Below are 21,669 nucleotides of genomic sequence, written 5' to 3'. Positions count from 1 at the left end.
CTTTTTAATTCCTATATAGACTTTTGATTTCCTCTTACTTATGTTTTAATTTCCTGAAGCAATTGCAACACAGACTCCTCAAAAGCTGGTGACTTAGAGTCCCTTCTTGGTTTAGTTTTTGCTTTCTTTGTCCTCTCTCTCCTTTCTCTCCCCCATCCATAACTTGCAATTCTTTTGTTCAAGGTCAGTCTCAAACAAAGGGGAGATAAGGAGACAGACAGTTTCTCTTCTCAAGCCTCTTCACCAGTCTTAATATAAAAGTCAACAGTCTCTCTAACTTGTAATCCTTTCTTAATTCCCCAGAAGTTAATAACACAGTCCCAGTTTACAATTTATATTTGGGGGTAGGGGTACTGTTTAAAAGAGAAAGGGAAAAGAAAAACCTTTGAGTTCGGGCAGCTGCAGTTACTTTTTTCCCCCCCAAGTAGGAAAACGAAAGTTGAAAGTGTCCTTTTCTTTACAACGTCATAATGAAGTCTAGTCTTCCCGACCGGGTAGTCCGCTTCCACAAAGAAAATACCTCGTAAATCCAAACTGTCTGCAAGGATTAAAAGAGTCTGAAAAGTATATCCCCCTTCCCCCTGCTAGTAGGAGGGATACAGAGATTAATTTGAAAGTCTTTAGAAAGTCGTAAATTTTAGATCTCTGCTTCAGCTGATGTAGCTGTTTTGTCTCTTAATCAGAGGAAGGGACTGACCTCCATTTTTTTAAGCCCCTGTCCTTTCCAAATAAATATCCAAATTTTTAATTTATTACTCTTTTCCAATCAAAGTTGCTTGAAGAAATTGGCCACTCACGATCGCCGGACTCGGAGCTTCATGTGATGAAGGAAGCGAGTCTATTCCCAAGTGGCTCCGTCTCCAACCCCACCCGCTCTCAGAGCCCTTATCAAGAGCTTACCGGGGGGCGAGGGAGTCATTCCAGGCACCCGCAGGAATACCAAGTCCTTGGAATGCTCAATCCGAGGTTTTTAAGAGGTACCGTGTCGCTCTAGCGGGTTCCCCAACCTTCAAAGCACCGGTGCTCTTTCAAGCGAAAGAGCTCACCCTTCCAGCAGAACGGGCAGTCAACACAGAACTGATGGTGAGGTTTAATAAGTGAACAGTTTCTGTTTGGACAACTTTTCTGCTGCACTTGATTGAAAGTCCTTTCCTTCATAACAATTTGAACAATTTATTTAACTAATAAAGGAAGGTTTCCTTATCGGAATAATCAAATCCCTTTTCTACAGAATGGTTCAGCCTTGCTGGCATCCTCTTAATATGGACAAGCAGAGGAAGGTTTCCTTTTTGGAGTAACGAGTTTTCAGAAATGCATAGACTTATTAGAAATGTATAGACCTGTACTGATGAAATGACGGTGAGGTTTAATAAGTTAACTGTTTCTGTTTGGACCACTTTTCTGCTGTACTTGACTGGAAGGAGAAAAAGAATCATTTCCTTCAGAACCATTTAAACAATTTATTTCACTAAAGGAATAACAATATGGCACAGTGTTTTTACCGTTCTGTCAAAAACAAAGGTTCCCCTGTCTTTTTTACAGAAAGGTTCACCCTCGCTGGCATCCTCTTAATAGCCCTCCCAAAGCATTTTTTTTTGGATTTTTATCCACCCTGATGATAATGAAACTGAACCACTCCTTGCTCTCATTTCAGAGCCGTGGCAGCCTATCTACGGGCCCTGAGCCTGAGCCCCAACCACGCCGTCGTCCATGGCAACCTGGCCTGTGTGTATTACGAACAGGGGCTGATCGACCTGGCAATCGATACCTACAAGCGGGCCATTGAGCTCCAGCCCCACTTCCCCGACGCCTACTGCAACCTGGCCAACGCACTCAAAGAAAAAGGCAGCGTAAGAAACCCTTCTGCTTTCTGTATGTCGGAGGGTTTGCTGAATAAACCCTTACGGAGGATGGTGATCTCAAAATTGGGCTTTGGAGGGAGGGACTTGGGGAACAGTACTTAAAAGAAGTCCTCTTTTATTTTTTAATATAATTTTGATTCAATTTTCATATGTTCCCTTTGTCACGTTCATATCAAATCACATAATCACATACAACTTTGCTCATACCGAGTGTCTACTTCCTCCCGCCGTTCCCACTCCCTGGTTTACTTAAGCAATCACAATCCTCTTAGCGCAGGCATGTCCAAAGTCCGTTGGGGGGGGCCTAATCCGGCCCGCCAGTCAGTTTAATCCAGCCCCTGTGGCAGTTTATTTCCTAGGGTAAAATCCTAAAAACACCTCAACAAGTTCAACCCTTTAAAAATCTCAACAACTTCAACCCTAAAGAAAAGCTCAACAATTTGGGGTAAAACCATAACAAAAACCTCAACAACTTCAATTCCAAAAAAAAGGTTAACAACTTTGGTTGGCCCTTACGGCCCTTCACTTCATCAAATCTGGCCAACTTTGAAAAAAGTTTGGACACCACTGTTTTAGAGATCGAGCGCCCAAACCACAACCCAAAACCCACTGATTGATTGAAGTGCCAACATGTCAATTGAACCTGTATACCTCGTTTTTTCTGTGGGTTTCACATTTCTTCTTTATGACTGCTGTCGTCATCAATAACCCTTCATCAAAGTTACTGTGCTAACGTTCTTCATTAGATTATCTTTCCATTGATATATAATTTTATGGTATAACTCAGCGCTTTTTTTCTTTAAAAAAATGTTTAGGCTCCGGGGGGGGGGGGGAGGATAAATACAGTTCCAGTCGGTTCAAATTGGAAAAGAAATTTCCTGAAATGGAAATTTGCCTTTATATAAATGTAAAAAAATATAAATTAAAAACACATCAAGTTTCATCAGTATATTCCTACAGAAGATTTAACAGGAAGTTTTCAATGATGGCATATGACTTTAATTACACTTCTGGTCCTTCTCCGCGAACCAGCATTGTTATGTTATTTCCATTTAGCAAAATCTGGTCTAGCTTTGTAATTCTTCATCCTTAGGGATGATCTCAAATTTTGTAACATCTTCCAATACCATGTTGACAAAGTCCTCGAATGCTAGGAGTGTGCCAACAATTTATCACTTTTCATCATGATGTGAATTCGTGAGCCTATGCACTTGTCCCCCAGCTCAAGAGGCAGAAGCTGAGACGGGTTGGTAGTTGCGTTGGCTGCCATTTTGCCCCAAATCCGGACTAATTGAGTCCGCCATTCTCTTAAGTTTTCAAACAGCTTAGTTCTTGAACTACTTGGAACCCGGATACTTCAAAGCCTGAAAGGAGTGTTCCAGTTTTGGAACTTTTTCCAGAAGCAGAACGTGCTCTGTTCTCAGCATAACTTCCGTTTTGAGTGCCACAGAGGGAGGGAAGGCAGGCCAGGCGGCAAGCGAGCAGCAAGGGATGTCACTGCTACCCCCCCATCCACCTCCTGCTTGCAGGCAAGTAGGAGTGAGATTGGGCTGCTCTGTTGGCAGCGTTGCTGCTTGCACGGGAACAGGAGCTGGATTGGGGCAGCTCAGCTGGGGAGATGCACGCTCCGTCACACTTTCCATTGAGGGGGTTGTGGCTGTGCTCCCCTCAAGGGGGAGGTTTAAAGGAGCCCCCACATACGCACCAGAGCCCTTGCAAGGCAGCCAGGCTGAATAGTTGCTGAGGGTGTGGTAGGTGGAAGCTGCATCAGAGAGCCCCTGCACCACCCAAAGGCAGCCAGGCGCGCTGCCCAACCCTGCTCCTACTTGAGAGGAAGCAGGAGCGGAGGCAGGGATCTCTCAGGAGCAGAGTGGAGGCTCCGCACTCCCCAGCTGATCGTAGGACACTTAACTCTTGGCTCTGCCTAAACCAGGCATGGCCCAACTTGTCCCTCCAGCTGTTTGGGGACTACAAGGCCCACCATCCCTGACCACTGGTCCTGTGAGCTGGGGATGGTGGGAGTTGTAGTCCCCAAACAGCTGGAGGGCCAGGTGGTGGAATGACAGAACAGCTGAGGCTGCTTACAGAACCCCCTCTAACAGTGGACCAGGCACCCCAAGAAGCAACGGAGGAAAAGCAGTCGTGGCAATTCGCACCTGAGACATACAAGCAGCGCTCTTTACAAAAGAAATCCCCTTTCGCCACTCAAGCCCTCGGGTTTACATTCCCCCATTTTCGTGACACCTCCTCCTAAGGCACCCACATTTTGCCGGCACAATAGACACCAATTGCATCTCCTTGGCTAAACAGACTCTTGTGCAGGCATAGGCAAACTTGGCCCTCCAGCTGTTGGGGGACTACATGCCCATCATCCCTGACCACTGGCCCTGTTAGCTAGGGATGATGGACGTTGTAGTCCCAAAACAGCTGGAGGGCCAAGTTTGGCCACACCTGATCTTGAGCATTGGTTGCCAAACTTGGCCCTCCGGCTGTTTTGGGACTACAGCGGCCATCATCCCTGACCACTGGTCCTCTGAGCTAGGGATGGTGGGCATTGTAGTCCCAGAACAGCTGGAGGATTGTCCCAAGAGCGCCTGGACTCAAATCGTCTATTGAAAACTTCCCTCTGGTGGTTTATCACCACCACAGCTACTCACTTTGGGTGTCAGTAAAGCAAATGGTCTAATTTGCCGGCGCCTCAATGGTATCGAGCGTCGGAACAACTTGGCCACAATCAGGAAATTTTGCCTGCAGTATGACTCTGTTTCCCCTTCCCATTTCGAGACTCTGACACCCTATTGGCGTAATCTAGCAATCCCAAAATACAGACGCGCTTTCACTCTTGCAAGATTGAATGTATCGCCCTGGGCTGAACTCGAAGGACGATGCCAACAGATTCCACCCGAAAAATGCTCCGGTCCCTGCGGACGCAGCCAGACCGAATTGGCAGTGCATGCCCTTTATAAAAAGGAATTAGATTATCACCCCTCTTTTTTTGTCCATTCCAGGTCGCCCAACCGCTGCCAGATTGGCAGATCAAGAGGAGCAGGTGACAGCAGAGGTGGCAAGGTTTTAAGCCGGGGCAATCAGAATAAGATCCAGTATTTGACTTTTGAGTCAAAACCCCAAAATGTATTTTACACCATGGACTTTTTATCTCTATTCTTTGTATATCGCAGGGGTGCCCAAACTTTTTCCAAAGAGGGTCAGATTTGATGAAGTGAACATGCGTGAGGACAACCTGGACAGTTGTTGAGCTGGTTTTTTTTTTAGGATTTGTTGATTATTATTTTTTAATTAGGCCCCCGAAACTGACTTTGGACATGCCTGGTATATCATATTGTTGTTTTATTGCTGTGGCTGATGGCTGACGCAAAGAACGATTCCTTCACGCATTCCCCAGCTGCCCGTTCCTACTTGCGAGCAAGCGGGAGCCGGCTGGGGATCTCTCGGAGGCTTTGTGCTTCCCAGCTGAGCCATAGGTTCGCCACCGCTGCCTGAAACAAATCCAGCCGTAGAGGCTGGCACATGAATCGGGGTCATCGCAGCGCAGCCTTTTGGGCGCCTGTGAACCACGTCCTAATATTTGTGTAAAAACTCAGTTTTGTGTTTCGAAGGTTGCTGAGGTCGAGGAATGCTACAACATGGCCTGCAAACAATTCGCGTACATACTCTGTTTTATGTTTTAAAGGTTGCCGAAGCCGAGGAATGCTACAACACGGCTCTCCGTCTATGCCCAACTCACGCGGATTCTCTTAATAACCTGGCCAACATCAAGCGAGAGCAAGGGAATATCGAGGAGGCTGTCCGCCTCTACCGGAAAGCTCTTGAGGTACCTGCGTGGAGAATTACAACAATAATAATTATTATAATTGACACACAAGGGTTAGGCATGCATACCCTGGATGCCTGGTTTGGGGCTTTTTACAAATCGCCAATCAGATTTTTTTGATCAATAACGGAAATAATGGTGACGAACTGAAAGTGAAATAGCATTTTAAGGTTCGACAAAGCATGGTGTTCATTTGGCCCGATAAGTCACTTTGGGAAAGAAAAGGGTCTGTGCCTGTTTTTATAGTCATGGGCCTCCAAGAATCATTGAAAATCTGCTTTTTCATCAGAAAAACAAAGCAAGGCGATGAAATTGAAATAAAAGCTGGACACTTGCCACTCCTTGTCAGCTGAGCTTGATCATCTGATAGTCTTATTTTCTAACAGTATTTCCTGTGCATGCTAAAAAGGCAGTCCATAGGCCCCTAATTATTATTGTTATTATTATTATTATTATTGTTGTTAATTTTTACAAGTTATTCCAAATGGCGATTTGTTTTGCGGCCGGCCGGCCCCCGACATGTTTGAGCATAAAAGAGGGGCTCTTTAAAATACGGCATTGATCATTTGACAGTTTGATCTCCTAACAGTATTTCCTATGCACGCTAAAAAGGCAGTCCATTAGGTCCCTAATTATTATTGGTTATTATATAATAATAATAATTTTTACAAGTTAATTCCAAATGGTGATTAATTTCACGCTCGGCCCCCGCAACCTTTGGGCCTAAAAGAGGGGCTTTTTAAAATACAGCATTGATCATTTGATAGTCTGATTTCCTATGCATGCTAAAAAGGCAGTCCATAGGCCTATTATTATTATTATTACTACTACAAGTCATTCCAAATGAGAATTTGTTTCGTGGCCAGCCCCCGCCACGTTTCAGCCTAAAAGTAGGGCTTTTTAAAATATGGCATTGATCATTTGACAGTCTGATCTCCGAACAGTATTTCCTCTGCATGCTAAAAAGGCAGTCCATAGGCCACTAATTATTATTATTAATAATTTTTACAAGTCATTTGAAAGGTGGAATTATTTCGCACCCGTAACCTTTGAGCCTCAAAGAGCGGCCTCCGTCTCTTTAGAATACAGTCATACCTTGGGTTACAGATGCTTCAGGTTGCATTTTTTCGGGTTGCGGACTGCCGAAACCCGGAAGTACCGGAACGGGTTACTTCCGGGTTTTGGCAGTCACGCATGCTCAGAAGCTCTAAATCGTGCATTGCGCATGCGCAGATGCGTCAAATCACAACCTGCACATGTGCAGACGCACCGCTGCGGGTTGCGAACGTGCATCCCACACGGATCACGTTCCCAACCCGAGCGTCCACTGTACAGCCTTCTCGGGGGAACTAAGAGTGATCTTCTTCCCTGCAGGTCTTCCCAGAATTTGCGGCTGCGCATTCGAATTTAGCCAGCGTTTTGCAACAGCAAGGAAAGCTCCAGGAGGCTCTTATGCACTACAAGGAGGCCATCAGGTGAGCTTCCAAAGCCATGGGAAAAATAGATTGAAAGAGCTCCTCCTTTTTGTATTTTCATTTTGCTGGAAGCAGCCCAGACTGGCTGGGTATAAATAATAAATTATAGCTCGGCTTTTAATACCATCCTCCCAGATATTCTTATTAAGAAGCTGACTGATCTGGACCTTTCTTCTACCATCTGTGACTGGATAAAGACTTTTTGAGGGATTGGACACAAACAGTGAGGATTGGGACTGTTACAGCTACCCCCCTGAAGCTTAGCACTGGCACCCCACAGGGATGTGTGCTAAATCCCTACCTGTACTCATTGTACACATATGACTGCATATCATCTGATCCATCCACAGTAATTATTAAGTTTACAGATGATACTACCATAATGGGCCTAATTGTAGGCGGAGATGAAACAGCGTATGGGGGAGGTTCAAAAAGTATTTACTTGGTGCTCAGAGAATAACTTGCACCTAAATAGTAGTAAGACAAAGGAGATGGTGTTGGACTTCTGGAGGAAGAGAGGGGAACCTGCCCCGTTGTATATCGGGGGGGGGGGGGGGAGGCTGTGTGGAGAGAGTGTCGTCCTTTAAATTCCTGGGAGTTTACTTTAGTGAGGACCTCACTTGGAAAATCAACATAATTCAGGTGGTCAGAAAAGCCCAACAGAGACTCCATTTCCTCAGGGTTTTACAAAAGAATAATGTTAAACAACAACTGATGAACTCCTTCTACCGGTCCACAATAGAAAGTGTCCTTTCATATTGTATCACAGTGTGGTATGCTGCCTGACAGCCACGGACAGAAAGTCTCTGTGGAGGGTGGTGAATACAGCACATGATATCATGGGCTGTCCCTTGAGTCCGCTAGATGACATTGCAAGGGATCGTTGCCTTAGAATAGTGAGAAAAATTCTCAGGGATGACTCACACCCTGGCCAGCACCTCTTTAATCTTCTACCCTCGGGCAGGAGATAAGAAGCATAATCAGCCGTACCAACAGGCTAAAAAATAGCTTCTATCCGTGGGCTGTTAGGCTGTTGAACAGAAAATAACATTGCGAAATTGACTTGCAAGGTGGTGCATTGTTCGATAAGAGACTGAGTGGGGGGTGGAGGGAGGCTCGTTTAATTTCATTGTACACAGGATGTGCAATGACAATAAAGGTATTATTATTATTGTCAGGGGACTGCCATCAGAACAGGGGAGGGAGGCAGGGACGCCGTTGGGATACAGGGAGCCGCAGAAACTTCTAAGGAGCAGTTCCTCGTCCAGCGGTGGGGAAAGCCACACCTCCAGTGGAGAAGAGCGGGAAGGGGCCAGCCAAGCGAGGAGAGGGCTCGAAGATGCTGCTGAGAGCCCAAGCGGAGGTGCACACGCCACTTCTGTCGCCCAACTTGCGCAGAGGGGTGAAACGCAAGGAGGGGAGGCGGAGAATTGGGGCGTCTTAAGTTCTTACGTTGGGGGAGAAGCCGGAAGGGGCCACTCCCAGATTCTGCAAGTGACTTAAGACGGACATGAACCTTGTGTATCTTCACTGTAAATAGTTGGCACAATAAAACCTGTAAAAGACAGGTCGGAGTCCTGCCTGGTTACTCACTGAGCTGATAAGGCTCATTTTCTTACGAGCCCTCTCAGCAGAGCATCAAAACAACACAGCGGAAGGATGAGATAGGTATGAGCTACATTTTTATGCTTTATTACTAAGCTATGCAGAGAGCAAAGAAATATACATCTTCTCCCTGTGAGAGCAGAGAGCAACTGAACAAAGGAAACAACAAAGGAAACAGGAAACCAGTAACGTCACATCCCGTCTCCCTTTCCCCTGAGACTCCAATAGTATCTGGACTCTTTGGAATGTAAACACAGTCCTGTGACTGCAAGCAGCTGCACAGTGAGGAAACAGAAACTAACAAAAGGTATCGGGGCTGGTGAGCAAATTTAGCGGGAACCCTCAAGAGTACCTTGCCCCTAAGACTGAGTTTAAATACGCTGGACTTGCAAAAGAAAGAGTTTGACAATGATGAGGAGAGGGTGGCATTCATAGTTGCCCACTTAGAAGGAGCAGCCCGGGAATGGGTGAGAGCCCTGATAGCGGCGGGAAACGATGCCCTCCAGGACTTGAGGAAATTTAATGAGGCGATGGACGCAATGTTTATCAGGCGCACAGTAGAAGGGCCCCATCCGTGCCCTCCCAAGGCGGGCATAGTAGGCAAGGTGGTGCTGGAGCTCCCTAATGGCCACCTGGTGGAAGTGCAGGCCTTGGTCGATTCAGGAGCCAGTGCAAATTTCTTCATCAGAGACTGCCTTGGAGCACCAGTTGCACCTGCTCCCGCTAGACTTTCCCTTGCAAGTCACCACCATTGATGGGAGAGTTGCTGGGGGGGAGTGACACACCAACCCCCCCATGAGAATGAGGGTCTCCAAACACTCCAGGACCATTGCTTTTCATGTGACCATCTTGGCAGGACCTCCTATCATTCTGGGAATGAGCTGGCTGGCTCTCCATGATCCGGTGGTGTCGTGGCACCAGCGATCCCTCACCTTCAGGTCGGCACACTGTGTGGAACACGGTCTGGGAGGGGAGGAGCCACGGGAGAGGAAGGCAAAGGTCGCTATGGCGAGTCTGGGGGAGAAGAAGATAATTCCTCAGCAGTATGCAGATTTTGAGGAAGTTTTCAGCGAGCGGGAGGCTGACAAGTTACCCCCACACAGGCCGTATGATTGTCAGCTCAATTTAGTCCCAGGGGCCAGACTGCTGGCGGGTAAGCTGTACTCAGTGTCAGACCAAGAGATACAGGATCTGAAGGAGTTTAATTACAAGAACTTGAGAAGAGGTTTCATCGGAGAATCTAAGGTGGTGGTGGGGAGTCCAGTGTTGTTTGTGGACAAAAAGGGGACAAAAGTGCGTTGCCTAGTGGTGGATTTCAGAATTGTCAACTCCTTGAACCCCTCGCTTTCCCCATGCCTTACATCGATGACGTATTGGTGAGAGTACGCCAGGGCAGAATTTTTTACCAAACTTGACCTCAGAGGAGCTTACAACCTGATCAGGGTGTGGGAGGGAGACGAATGGAAGATGACCATGTTTACACCATTAGGGGCATTTGAGTATCTCATTATGCCCTTCGGACTACAAGGCAGAAGTCCCTGTTTCCAGGCCTTCATGCATCACGTGCTGGGTTCCCTCCTGTACTGTGTCTGTTTCTTGGATGACCTCTTGGTCTTTTCAGAGAATGAGAAACAGCATGTGGAGGACGTTCTGCAACTGTTGGAGAAGCTCAAGGAGCATCAGTTGTAGGTCAAACTGGAGAAATGCCAGTTTCATGCTTGTGAGGTCGAGTTCCTGGGGTACCGGCTGTCGGATAGGGGACTTGCCATGGATCAGGAGAAGATGAAGGCTGTGTTAGACTGGGAAAGCCCCAAGATGAAGAAGGATGTGCAGGGATTCCTGGGCTTTAGCAACTTCTACTGAAAGTTTATCAAGAACTTTGTGCATTTGTTGGCGCCCATAACTGGTTGTCTCAGTGGGAAGAGAAAGTTTCTGTGGACTAAGGAGGTGCAGCAGGCCTTTGAAAGCTTAAAGAAGGTCTTTGCATCAGAGGAGCAGTTCTTGCACGTGGATCCTGACAAACCCTTGCGGGTGGAGACGGACGCTTCAGATTGGGCCATTGGCACAGTCCTGTTACAACAAGATGCAGGGGGAGATTGGAGGCCTTGTGCCTTTTTCTCCCGGAAGCTGAACAAATTGGAGCAAAATTACACAATTTATGACAAAGAATTGCTGGCCATTTATGCGGCTTTTAAGCAGTGGAGACACTTTCTGATTGGGTGCAGCAGCAGATCCAGGTGTGGACAGGCCACAAGAACTTGGAATATTGGCACACCGTGTGTGCTTTTTCAGAGGCAGATCCATTGGGCAGAGTTTTTTGCCAATTTTAACTTTAAGATCCAATACGTCCATGGAGAGCAGAACGTGAGAGCAGACGCGCTATCCAGGAAGCCTGAGTACATGGAAGATGAAGGGCCACCCATGGCCAGACATAGGTTCCAGGAGGACAAATGGACCTGTGGGGGAGCACTGGCAGGGGAGGCAGAACTGGTGAGACTCACCAAAGACGATGACTTTGCTCAAAGGAAATTAGGCGAGCTCAAGGAGGGGCTGGGAGCAGATGGGGGCTTTGAGGAGAAAGGGGGGCTGTTATTCTACAAAGGGGCACTGCCGTATTTTTTGCTCCATAAGGTGCACCTGACCATAAGGCGCACCTAGTTTTTAGAGGGGGAATCAAGCTGCTCTTTGGGGCTGGGGGGGGGGGAAGACCGGGCTTTCCCCTCCAGCCCCGACAAGTTCTGGGAGAAGCGGCCTGCACGCAGCCTGTCCGCAGCTATTTGGGGCCACACGTGCAGCCTGTCCGCTTCTCCCAGATCTTCTCGGGGCTGGAGGGGGAAGCCCGCCCCCCCCAGCCCCGACAAGCTCTGGGAGTATTCCCCACCTCCCTTTAAAGAGTGCACGGCTTTTGCGGGAGGTGGAATTCCCCCACCTCCCGCAAAAGCCCACAGGAGCCGTGCACCCTTTAAGGAGCGCACGGCTCATGTGAGCTTTTCTACGAGGAGGGAGAAGGGACTGACTGGCCGCGTCAATCCCTTCTCCCTCCTGGGGAAAAGCCCACAAGAGCCGCAGGGAGCTTGTGTGTGGCTCTTGGGGGCTTTTCCTGCCTGCCCCCCCCCGCATTCGCGCCATAAGACGCACACACATTTCCCCTTACTTTTTAGGAGGGAAAAGTGCGTCTTATGGAGCGAAAAATACGGTATGTACCGGGAGAGCCTTTGAGGGTCAGAGTCCTCAAGCAGCTCAATGACAACCCTACAGCTGGGCATTTTGGGCAACACAAGACCATGCTGTTAGTTACACGGGTTTTCTGGTGGCCCAAGGTTAGGGAGGATGTGCGGGAATATGTACGAGGATGCGACACGTGTCAGAGAGCAAAGAGGGAAAGGGCGGCTCCGGCGGGGCTTACCCACACCGGGGAGACCATGGGAGGCAGTGTCCATAGACTTCATGACAGACCTGCCCATGTCCCGAGGTAAGACGGCTGTCATGGTGGTGGTGGACCTGCTGACCAAGATGTGTCACTTTGTGGCATGCTCCCATGCGGTGACAGCTGAGGAAACTGCCAAGTTCCTGGATCACATCTTTTGGCTGCATGGGGTCCCTTCTAGGGTAATTTCGGACCGTGGAAGACAGTTCACCTTGTGTTTCTGGCTCAAGCTCATGAATTTGTTGGAGGTAGAGGTGAGCTTCTTCACAGTCAGGCACCCACAGACTAATGGACAGGTGGAGAGAGCGAATGCCATTTTGCAGCAGTACTTGCGCTGCTATGTCAATCAGCGGCAGAATGATTGGATGGAGAAGCTAGCACTGGCAGAGTTTGCGTACAATAATGCTGAACACGTGTCCACAGGGATGAGTCCCTTTCTTTCCAATTACGGGTGTCATCCCAGGGCCTTTCCTCCTCCACAAAAATAGCTGTTTACTTGGCCGTTTTCCTATGCCGTGAAGGCTGAAATTTCAATTCAGCGGAGCAGGGTCAAGATATTAACTGATAATCATGAAATTTCAGGTATAGCTGTATAATCCCTAATGTAGTAAGATAAGACCTTTGGAGCAGGCATTTTTTAAAAAAGTTTTTTATGAACCGCCCTACTGAACACCCAATGCTTTTCAGTGGAGCAGGGTCAAGATATTAACTCAGGCATGGCCAAACGTGGCCCTCCAGCTGCTTTGGGATTACAATGCCCATCATCCCTGACCACTGGTCCTGTGAGCTTGGGATGACGGGAGTTGTAGTCCCAAAACAGCTGGAGGGCCAAGTTGGGCCATGCCTGTATTAACTGATATGCATGAAATTTCAGATATAGCTATATAATCCTAGTGTAGTAAGATAAGACCTTTGGAGTAGGCATTTTCAAAAAAGGGTTTTGTATGAACTGCCCTAATGACCACCGCATGGGGTAGAAAGAGCCCTCTCGACCCTTTTTTTCCCTGCGTAACTTTGATGTGTTTTTGTACCAAAAATACGCTTTTTATCTCTCCCTCCGCGTCAGAATCAGCCCCAGTTTTGCAGACGCCTATTCCAACATGGGGAACACCTTGAAGGAAATGCAAGACGTCCAAGGAGCTCTGCAATGCTACACAAGAGCCATCCAAATAAATCCTGCATTTGCCGATGCCCACAGCAACCTCGCTTCCATCCATAAGGTGAGCTTTGCGTCTCTGCTAAATCTCTTTTTTCCGGGGGGGGGGGGGGGGGGGGACGACGACGGGGAAATCCATTAGTTTTTACAAAGGAAAACAATTGGCGAAAGCCATCCCAAATCGAGACATGTCGCAAAAAGAAAAAGGGAAAATCAGAATTTATGCTGGAAGTGCGAGGAGGCACACCGATACATTTATGGTGGGGTTGTGGAATAGTTCAAAAATTCATGAGGAAATAAAAAAGATTCTCAGAATTAATTTAGAGAAAAAACCAGAGGCATATTTACTGAGTATAAGATGTAAACAAATACCACAAGATCGAAAGATATTATTCTTATATGCAACAGCCGCAGCAAGGCTACTCCTTGCACAAAACTGGAAAGGGAAATATATACCCACAAAGGATGACTAGATAAAGAAATTGCATTTATAGAATTGGCAAGGTTAACTGCAGTAATAAGGTACCAATCAAACCAGAAAATAGAAATACAATGGAAATGGTTTGAGGATTACATGTCCAAGTACTGCTCAAAAACTAACATGTTGATATGTTTGGATTAATGTTTGTAAAGCTGGTGAAAAAACCCAGCAAGTTAAAAGAGTTAAGAAATATAAATTTAGATTAAAATTGCAATGTGAATGTGAGTGAAGGAAGTCACATGGGTATTTGGGTAAATAGTGAGTTGGGTATAGGGTTTAGGGTTAGATGTGGGGAATCCGTGTATATAGTATTATATATGTAATGTATAGTGTTGAAAATGTACGGCAACTAACATGTAAAATGAAATCAATAATAAATAGGGGGGAAATGTAAAGTGTAATATAATATATAGGAGGGTGAGGGACAGTCGAGGGAAGTCGCAAGGGTGTTTTAATGTCTGTAATTTATGGTGGTAGGGTAATATAATTTTTGTATTATTGTTTTTATGTGTTAATAAATAAAATTTAAAAAAAGAAAAAAGGGGAAAAATTGTACTTTTCAGTGTCAGGCGGTCAGGCGGGGTTTTATTACTGCAAAATAAAGTAAAAAATGGGGGGGTCGTCTTATACGGGCGATTGGGTGTGTGAATGGCTTGTTTTCTTAAATTTGAGCCCCCCGAAATAGAGGGCGTCTTATACAGGCGGGAAAGCATGGCAGATTCCTACACCCAAAAATCACTTTGTGACTTCCGATCACCCCAATGCGATCCCTATGTCATGTTTCCGACGGTGCCCTTTCACTCGTCTCTCTTAGATCTCAAATGCATTGCATTTGTCCTATTTCCTGCTGTCCTTCGTCAATCCACACCCGCCGAAGAATTTAAATTTTTCCAGCCTTCTTTTAGACCAGGCATGTCGCAAGCCTTGCCCAGGGGCCTAATCCAGTTTACTTACTGGGGCAAAGCTCAACAACTTCGGGGTAAAATTGCCCCGAAAAGGTCGTCAACGCAGTATATGCCCTGGGGTAAAAATCTAAAAAAAAGCTCAACAAGTTTGGGATTAAATCCTAAAGAAATCTCAACAACTTCAATCCTAGAAAAAAAAGCTCATAATCTTTGGGGTTAAATCTTGCCGGTCGATTTAATCTGGCTTCCTGGGGTAAAATCCTAAAAGAAGCTAATCAAATCTGGCCCCCTTTGGGAAAAATTTGGGCACCCCTGTTTTAGACAATACTCTGCAAGTGTCCTGTTCGCTATGAAATGTTTGTTCTGAAACCTCTCATAATTCTGCCTGTAGGGCAGCTGGAGGGCTGAGTTCGCCTATGGCAGGCACCCCAAAACTGGGGCCTCCAGATGTTTTGGACTACAATTCCCATCATCCCTGACCACTGGTCCTGCTAGCTAGGGATCATGGGAGTTGTAGGACAAAACATATGGGGGGCCGCAGGTTGGGGATGCCTGTCTTGAGCTCATTAGGTATGCTATCCCAAAATTCTCTTTATTTTTTTTACATGTCCACCTGGCGTGGATCATTGTACCTTTCGTCTCTGCTTCATCTTTGGTTTTACTGGTTGAGACAAAAAGCAGGTGGCAATTGCTAAAATATCTCTCCCCTCCCTTTCTAGGATTCCGGAAATATCCCAGAGGCAATTGCTTCGTATCGCACTGCCCTGAAACTGAAGCCGGACTTTCCCGATGCTTACTGCAACTTGGCGCACTGTTTGCAGGTGAGGAGGGCTTTTTCACCAATATAAGGGCTAACACTTCTGGGGTTTCCAGCGTTTGGGAACTGAAGCGTTTAAGTCCCAAGGTACCACAGTAGTGGTAAGGAATTGTCCAGTAGCACCTTAGAGACCAACTCAGTTTGTTCTGGGTCAAAGCTTTTGTGTGCAGGCACTCTTCTTCAGGTACACAGAAACAGAAGTCACCAGACCCTGATATATAGTGGGAGGGTGGAGTCAGGTATTTCTCAGAAGGGTAGGAGGAGATGCCTTGTGGGGGTCAGGTGGGATTGCTATGAGGAATTATGAAAAATGAAGCAAGCCATTGTGTCGGCAATGAAAGCATTGCGTTGACTGGGTTTGAGTCATTGACAATAATTTCTGATCAAATCCCATAAGCCTCTGCATCTCTGCCCATCTTATTTACTGTTCATTTTCTACACCTGACAGGCATGTATAAGCATTCTAAAACACAGGCCAGTTGCTTCACCAGGCATCCTGGGTCATAAAGATAGAAGGTAGCTTTGATGTAGCAGATGATTAGCATATGTAATGATTAGCGTATGTAATGTTTCTGAAATTCTTTTGTAAGAAGACAGCTGCTTGGAGATCCTGTATTGAATGTCCTGGGAGATTGAAGTGTTCTCCTACTGGCTTCTCTGTCTTGCGATTCCTGATGTCAGATTTATGCCCATTTATCCTCCCAGGACATTCAATACAGGATCTCCAAGCAGCTGTCAGAAACAGACTTGAAAGAGAAGTTGCTGAATTACAACTTATTACTCAACTGAAAACGATGGAGAGACCTGGTCTGAATAGAGATACTGGATTCCTGTCTCATTACATGTGCTAACCATCTGTATACTATCCCTTGCTTTTTCCTGTAGGACTAATTGCAGTCATTCACAGTCGCCCACAGGTTGACCAAACCCATTGAGTCATACTACCCTTCGGAGAAAAACCCTACCCTCCCTCTATATATCAGGGTCTGGGGACTTTTCCTTCCACTATATATCAGGGCCTGGGGACTTCTGTTTCAGTGTATCTGAAGAAGTCTGCCTGCGCACGACAGCCAAGTGTTATTATCATTAAATACAAGGATTAAGAAGGTGTCAATCATGGAGGCACAGGTCTGTAATCCTTTTTTACCGAAAGGTTCAGCCTTGCTGGCATCCTCTCAATATGGACAAGCAGAGGAAGGTTTCCTTTTGGGAACAGTAAAATCACCCGTCTCCTACTACCCTTCTGAGAAATACCCCACCCCACCCTCCCACCTATATATAAGGGTCTGGTGACTTCTGTTTCAGTGTATCTGAAGAAGTATGCATGCACACAAAAACTTATACCAAGAACAAACTGAGTTGGTCTCTAAGGTGCTACTGGACATTTAAATTTTTTTTATATATATTTAGACTGTGTCAGACGAACACGGCTACCTACCTGAATCTAGAACGTAATTCAGGGTTTTCTTTGCCTCCTCTCAGATCGTTTGCGATTGGACCGATTATGACGAGAGAATGAAGAAGCTTGTCAGTATTGTGGCTGACCAGCTGGAGAAGAACCGACTCCCTTCGGTGCACCCCCATCACAGCATGCTTTATCCGCTATCTCACGGCTTCCGAAAGGCTATCGCTGAGAGACATGGGAACCTCTGCCTGGACAAGGTGGGTCTGTGCCAGGCATGGCCCAACTTGGCCCTCCAGCTGTTTTGGGACTACAGTGCCCATCATCCCTGACCACTGGTGCTGTGAGCTACGGATGGTGGGAGTTGCAGTCCCAAAAGAGCTGGAGGGCCAAGTTGGGCCATGCCTGATCTAGAGCAGTGGTGGCCAAACTTGGCCCTCTAGCTGTTTGGGGACTACAATTCCCATCATCCCTGACTGCTGGTCCTGTTAGGTAGGGCCTCCCACATCTTTGAATAATAATATTCAAAGGGGAAAAAAAGTTATTATTATTACATGTCGTATCTGTAACATGGCTTCCTTGAATCCCCCTGCCAGATCAACGTCCTCCACAAGCCGCCCTACGAACACTCCAAGGACTTGAAAGCCAGCGAGGGCCGGCTCCGCGTGGGCTACGTCAGTTCTGACTTCGGCAACCACCCCACCTCCCATCTCATGCAGTCCATCCCAGGCATGCACAATTCGGACAAATTCGAGGTGAGGTGCACAAGAGGGTGGCCATGCGAGTAGCTCAGGCAGCAGAGCGCCGAGACTCTGAATCTCAGGGTCGCGGGTTCGAGCCCCATGTTGGGCCAAACGAACAAACGAATCTTCATCTGTGTCAGCCCTCGGCTGTAGCAATAAAACAAGACGATCTGCAAAGAATAGAACTGAAAAGGCAACGATATCAAATACATTTGAGGGTTTTGAATCGAGAGTGGGTTTTATTCTGACTGCCCTAGCTCAAAACCTGGCCACCTTTGTAAGTACCGTATTTTTCGCTCTATAAGACTCACCAGACCACAAGATGCACCTAGTCTTTAGAGGAGGAAAACAAGAAAAAAAAAATTCTGAATCTCAGAAGCCAGAACAGCAAGAGGGATCGCTACACAGTGAAAGCAGCAATCCCTCTTGCTGTTCTGGCTTCTGGGATAGCTGTGCAGCCTGCATTCGCTCCATAAGACACACACACATTTTCCCTTACTTTTTAGGAGGGAAAAAGTGTGTCTTATGGAGCGAAAAATACAGTATGTACCGGGAGAGCCTTTGAGGGTCAGAGTCCTCAAGCAGCTCCATGACAACCCTACAGCTGGGCACTTTGGGCAACACAAGACCATGTTGTTAGTTACGCGGGATTTCTGGTGGCCCAAGGTAAGGGAGGATGTGCGGGAATATGTACGAGGATGCGACATGTGTCAGAGAGCAAAGAGGGAAAGGGCGGCTCCAGCGGGGCTTACCCACACCGGGGAGACCATGGGAGGCAGTGTCCATAGACTTCATGACAGACCTGCCCATGTCCCGAGGTAAGACGGCTGTCGTGGTGGTGGACCTGCTGACCAAGATGTGTCACTTTGTGGCATGCTCCCATGCGGTGACAGCTGAGGAAACCGTCATGTTCCTGGATCACATCTTTTGGCTGCATGAAAAGGCCTTGGCCCTGGTTGAGGCCAGTTGAACATCCCCGAGGCTTGGGACCTCCAAGATATTATTATTTGCGGACCGTAAGGTCCTCCGCGGGTCATGCCAGGAGAGGCGGTCCTGCAGGTACGAGGGGCCTTGGCTATATAGGGCTTTAAAGGTTAAAACCAGTTCCTTGAATCTGACCCTGTACTACACTGGGAGCCAGTGCCGCTGGTATAGCATTGGACAAATGTGATCCCGCGGTGAGGACCCCGTAAGGAGTCTCGCCACGGCATTCTGCACCTGCTGGAGTTTCTGGGTCAGCTTCAAGGGCAGCCCCGCGTAGAGCAAGTTACAATAATCGAGCCAGGAGGTGACCACCACATGGATCACCATGGTGAGATCAGGGCAAGAGAAGGCAGGGACCAGCTGCTTAGAGCAGCAAAGGGGGGAAAATACCGCCTTTGCTGTATCTGTAACCTGTGTCTCCATAGAGAGGGAGGCGTCGAAGGTTACACTCAAACTCCTGACGGAAGGCGCTGGCACTAATTGCACCCCTGCAAGAGATGGGAATTGGCCCCCCAGCCCCATGTTGTTCCAGCCCAACCAGAGGACCTCTGTTTTCGAAGGATTTCACTTCAACCGGCTCCCGCACAACCATCCGGCCACAGCTTTCAAGCCTCTGGTCAGTGTGTCCGGGGCCGAGTCAGGATGGCCGTCCATCAACGGATGAAGCTGGGTGTCATCAGCATATTGATTACAGCCCTGCCCAAAATTCCAGACATGCTGGGCAAGGGGCGCATAAAAATGTTTAAAAGCATTGGGGAGAGGATTGTGCCCTGCGGAACTCCACACACCAAGGGGTGCCGTGACGACAACTCCTCCCCTAGCGCAATCCACTGTCCCCGACCTGAAAGGAAAGAGTGCAGCCATTGTAAGACTGTGATCTGAATCTCCACGTCCTTTGCTGTCACCTGCTCCTCTTGATCTGCCAAGAGAGAGGACGCTGGGGCAGTGGTTGGGCGACCCGGAATGGGCAACAAAAGAGGGGTGATAATCTCACTCTTTTTTTTTAAATAATCTTTATTAAATTTTCAAAAGGTTACAAATAACAGAACAGAAATAAAGAAAAGAAAAAAGAAAAAAGTAAGAAAACCAAAAGAAAACACAAAAAAACAAGGAAAATTTCCACCTTTTAACACTCATTTTCAATAACTTCTTTTCAAGACTTCCCCACGTCTCCCCTTATTGTATTCCAACTCCAGTTGTTAGTTCAAGCAAGTTTTTCCCTTAATATCCTAAACATAGTTTATTAAAATCACTTAACCTTGATTCAATAAAATACTTTTTTTGTAGTAGATTTAAACCTTAATTCATTGTTATACCTTAGCAGCTTTTGAAATATATACCTTAACCCTATATAAAGAAGAAAAGAATAAAGATGTAAAAATAGAATTAAAAAAAGATACCTTTCCTAAGGTTGCCCCTATTTCCCCTCCACGGATTCCCCAGTCTTATAATAATAAAAAACCTATAGTTTTTACACTGCAAAAACGAAAAAAACAAACCCCCTTTGGACTTCTAGATCCCACCCTTCTCTCCCCGGTTTCAATCCCTAACCAAAATCCAATTAGTCCATCTTTTTAGCCTGGTGATCTTACGTCCGAGGCTCGCAAGTCTCTCTCAGTCCCTTTCCGCCGGTTTCTTCGAAAGTCTCTCATATTCAACGCCCAGGATCAAAGAAGTATTTTCCCAATGCTGACCATGGTTCTTCCAGCGAGGCCTACTTGTTTAAAGGTGGTGCTCCAACTCTGTTTCTTGATTCTATATGTCCCAAATAGTCCAACTTTCACCTTGATCGAATTAAAATTCTTCTTAGCAGGTCTCCGGCTCTGTTTTATCTTCTGTAACGTTTCAGCCATCCCTTCTTTCAACTCCTCCTGTTTGGCAGATGTCTTTTCCTCCTCAATCTTTGGTTCCTTTTCTTGTCCAGCTGCCAGTGTTTTGAACATCGAGTCCCTTTCCAATTCAGTAGGTATATTTTCAATTAACTTCGGGTTTGAAGGGCTCGTAGACAAAACATGGCCTTTCTCATTCATCTCACGCAGCTTTCCCACGAGAAAAATCAGCTCTTTCAAGCCAGCTTGTATTTCCTGTATTCCCTGTTTTAGTTCCATTCTTGTAATGTCCAAGAATCCCCTCTAGAGGGATTCTGGTTACTTAGTGTTCTTTTCCCTTCCGATCCAAAAGTCAGATTTATTTGTATCAGTCTTTCTTTGCTTTCAATATTTTGTAACAATATAGCCGGTTAGAGTTTCAGCTTTCGGCTTTTCCAACTTTGACAGCTAATTTGACAGCTGTCAAAGGTTCCTGTAAATCCTCAGCAGGTTCTTTACACGGGTTACTCCCGGGCTTGAGAAAAGTGGTAATTAATCCAAACAAAGTAAATTCCAGTCCTCCAGCACATTAACTTAGTCTTTTAAATCCGTGAAATTTATATCTTTATCCGATCACGACAATTCTTCCCGCGACCTTAGTTGACAGGTCCTTGCTTTAGACTGTTTACAATGGGGGGGAGACGGACTTCCTTTTTTTTCACCTCCCCCGCTCGTGCCAAATCCAAAACCGAAATATTTGTAATCCAATTTCCAAATTACTCACGGGTTGTTGTTCCTGATTTTAAGTCCGAATTTAATAGGAAGAAGTCAGCGCTGTCCGACAAACGGCATGCGGCTTCGCTCGGCAGGGGAAGCGGAGGACTCACAGCACCACGCCGCTCCCCGGCACCCGTTCCATAGCCTTTAAAAAGGCTCCTTCACGAGTCGGGAGGGCGCTTACGGTGCCCGCCGAGTCACCATGTCCACGGGCTCCGTGCCCGTGGTTTTTAAGGGTCCCCGTGTCGCCGGCACGGCAAGACCCAGCCCCCTGCCAAGCCGATTCCCTCCGGAGCTCGGAGGGAATCCGCCATTAGCCGGTCGCACCAACCCGGAAGTCCGATAATCTCACTCTTCAAGTCTTTTTATAAAGAGCATGTGCCACTGATTTGGTG

General features: G+C 46.8%; 1 protein-coding gene and 1 pseudogene across 4 annotated transcripts in view; one reads left to right on the top strand and one right to left on the bottom strand.

The window, feature by feature from the left end:
* The window catches only part of LOC310697661 (UDP-N-acetylglucosamine--peptide N-acetylglucosaminyltransferase 110 kDa subunit-like), a 130,653-nt gene that overhangs the window by 66,412 nt on the left and 42,572 nt on the right, over positions 1-21,669 (top strand). For all 3 annotated transcript variants that reach the window (XM_083484327.1, XM_083484326.1, XM_083484328.1), the window contains exons 7-13: positions 1,655-1,850; positions 5,554-5,694; positions 7,069-7,169; positions 13,268-13,421; positions 15,463-15,564; positions 17,043-17,222; positions 17,559-17,717. In XM_083484327.1, coding sequence (XP_083340453.1) covers positions 1,655-1,850; positions 5,554-5,694; positions 7,069-7,169; positions 13,268-13,421; positions 15,463-15,564; positions 17,043-17,222; positions 17,559-17,717 — 1,033 coding nt within the window. The remainder of the gene's footprint in view (positions 1-1,654; positions 1,851-5,553; positions 5,695-7,068; positions 7,170-13,267; positions 13,422-15,462; positions 15,565-17,042; positions 17,223-17,558; positions 17,718-21,669) is intronic.
* LOC310697705 (U6 snRNA-associated Sm-like protein LSm5) lies at positions 2,717-5,547 on the bottom strand (annotated as a pseudogene). Its single transcript has one exon. The product of its transcript is annotated as a U6 snRNA-associated Sm-like protein LSm5 (transcript).

This window comes from Podarcis liolepis (assembly GCF_965112155.1).
Source record: "Podarcis liolepis genome assembly, chromosome: W".
Lineage (NCBI taxonomy): Eukaryota > Metazoa > Chordata > Lepidosauria > Squamata > Lacertidae > Podarcis > Podarcis liolepis.
Note: the sequence above shows the minus strand (reverse complement) of the source record. Positions and strands in the feature narration are given on the sequence as shown.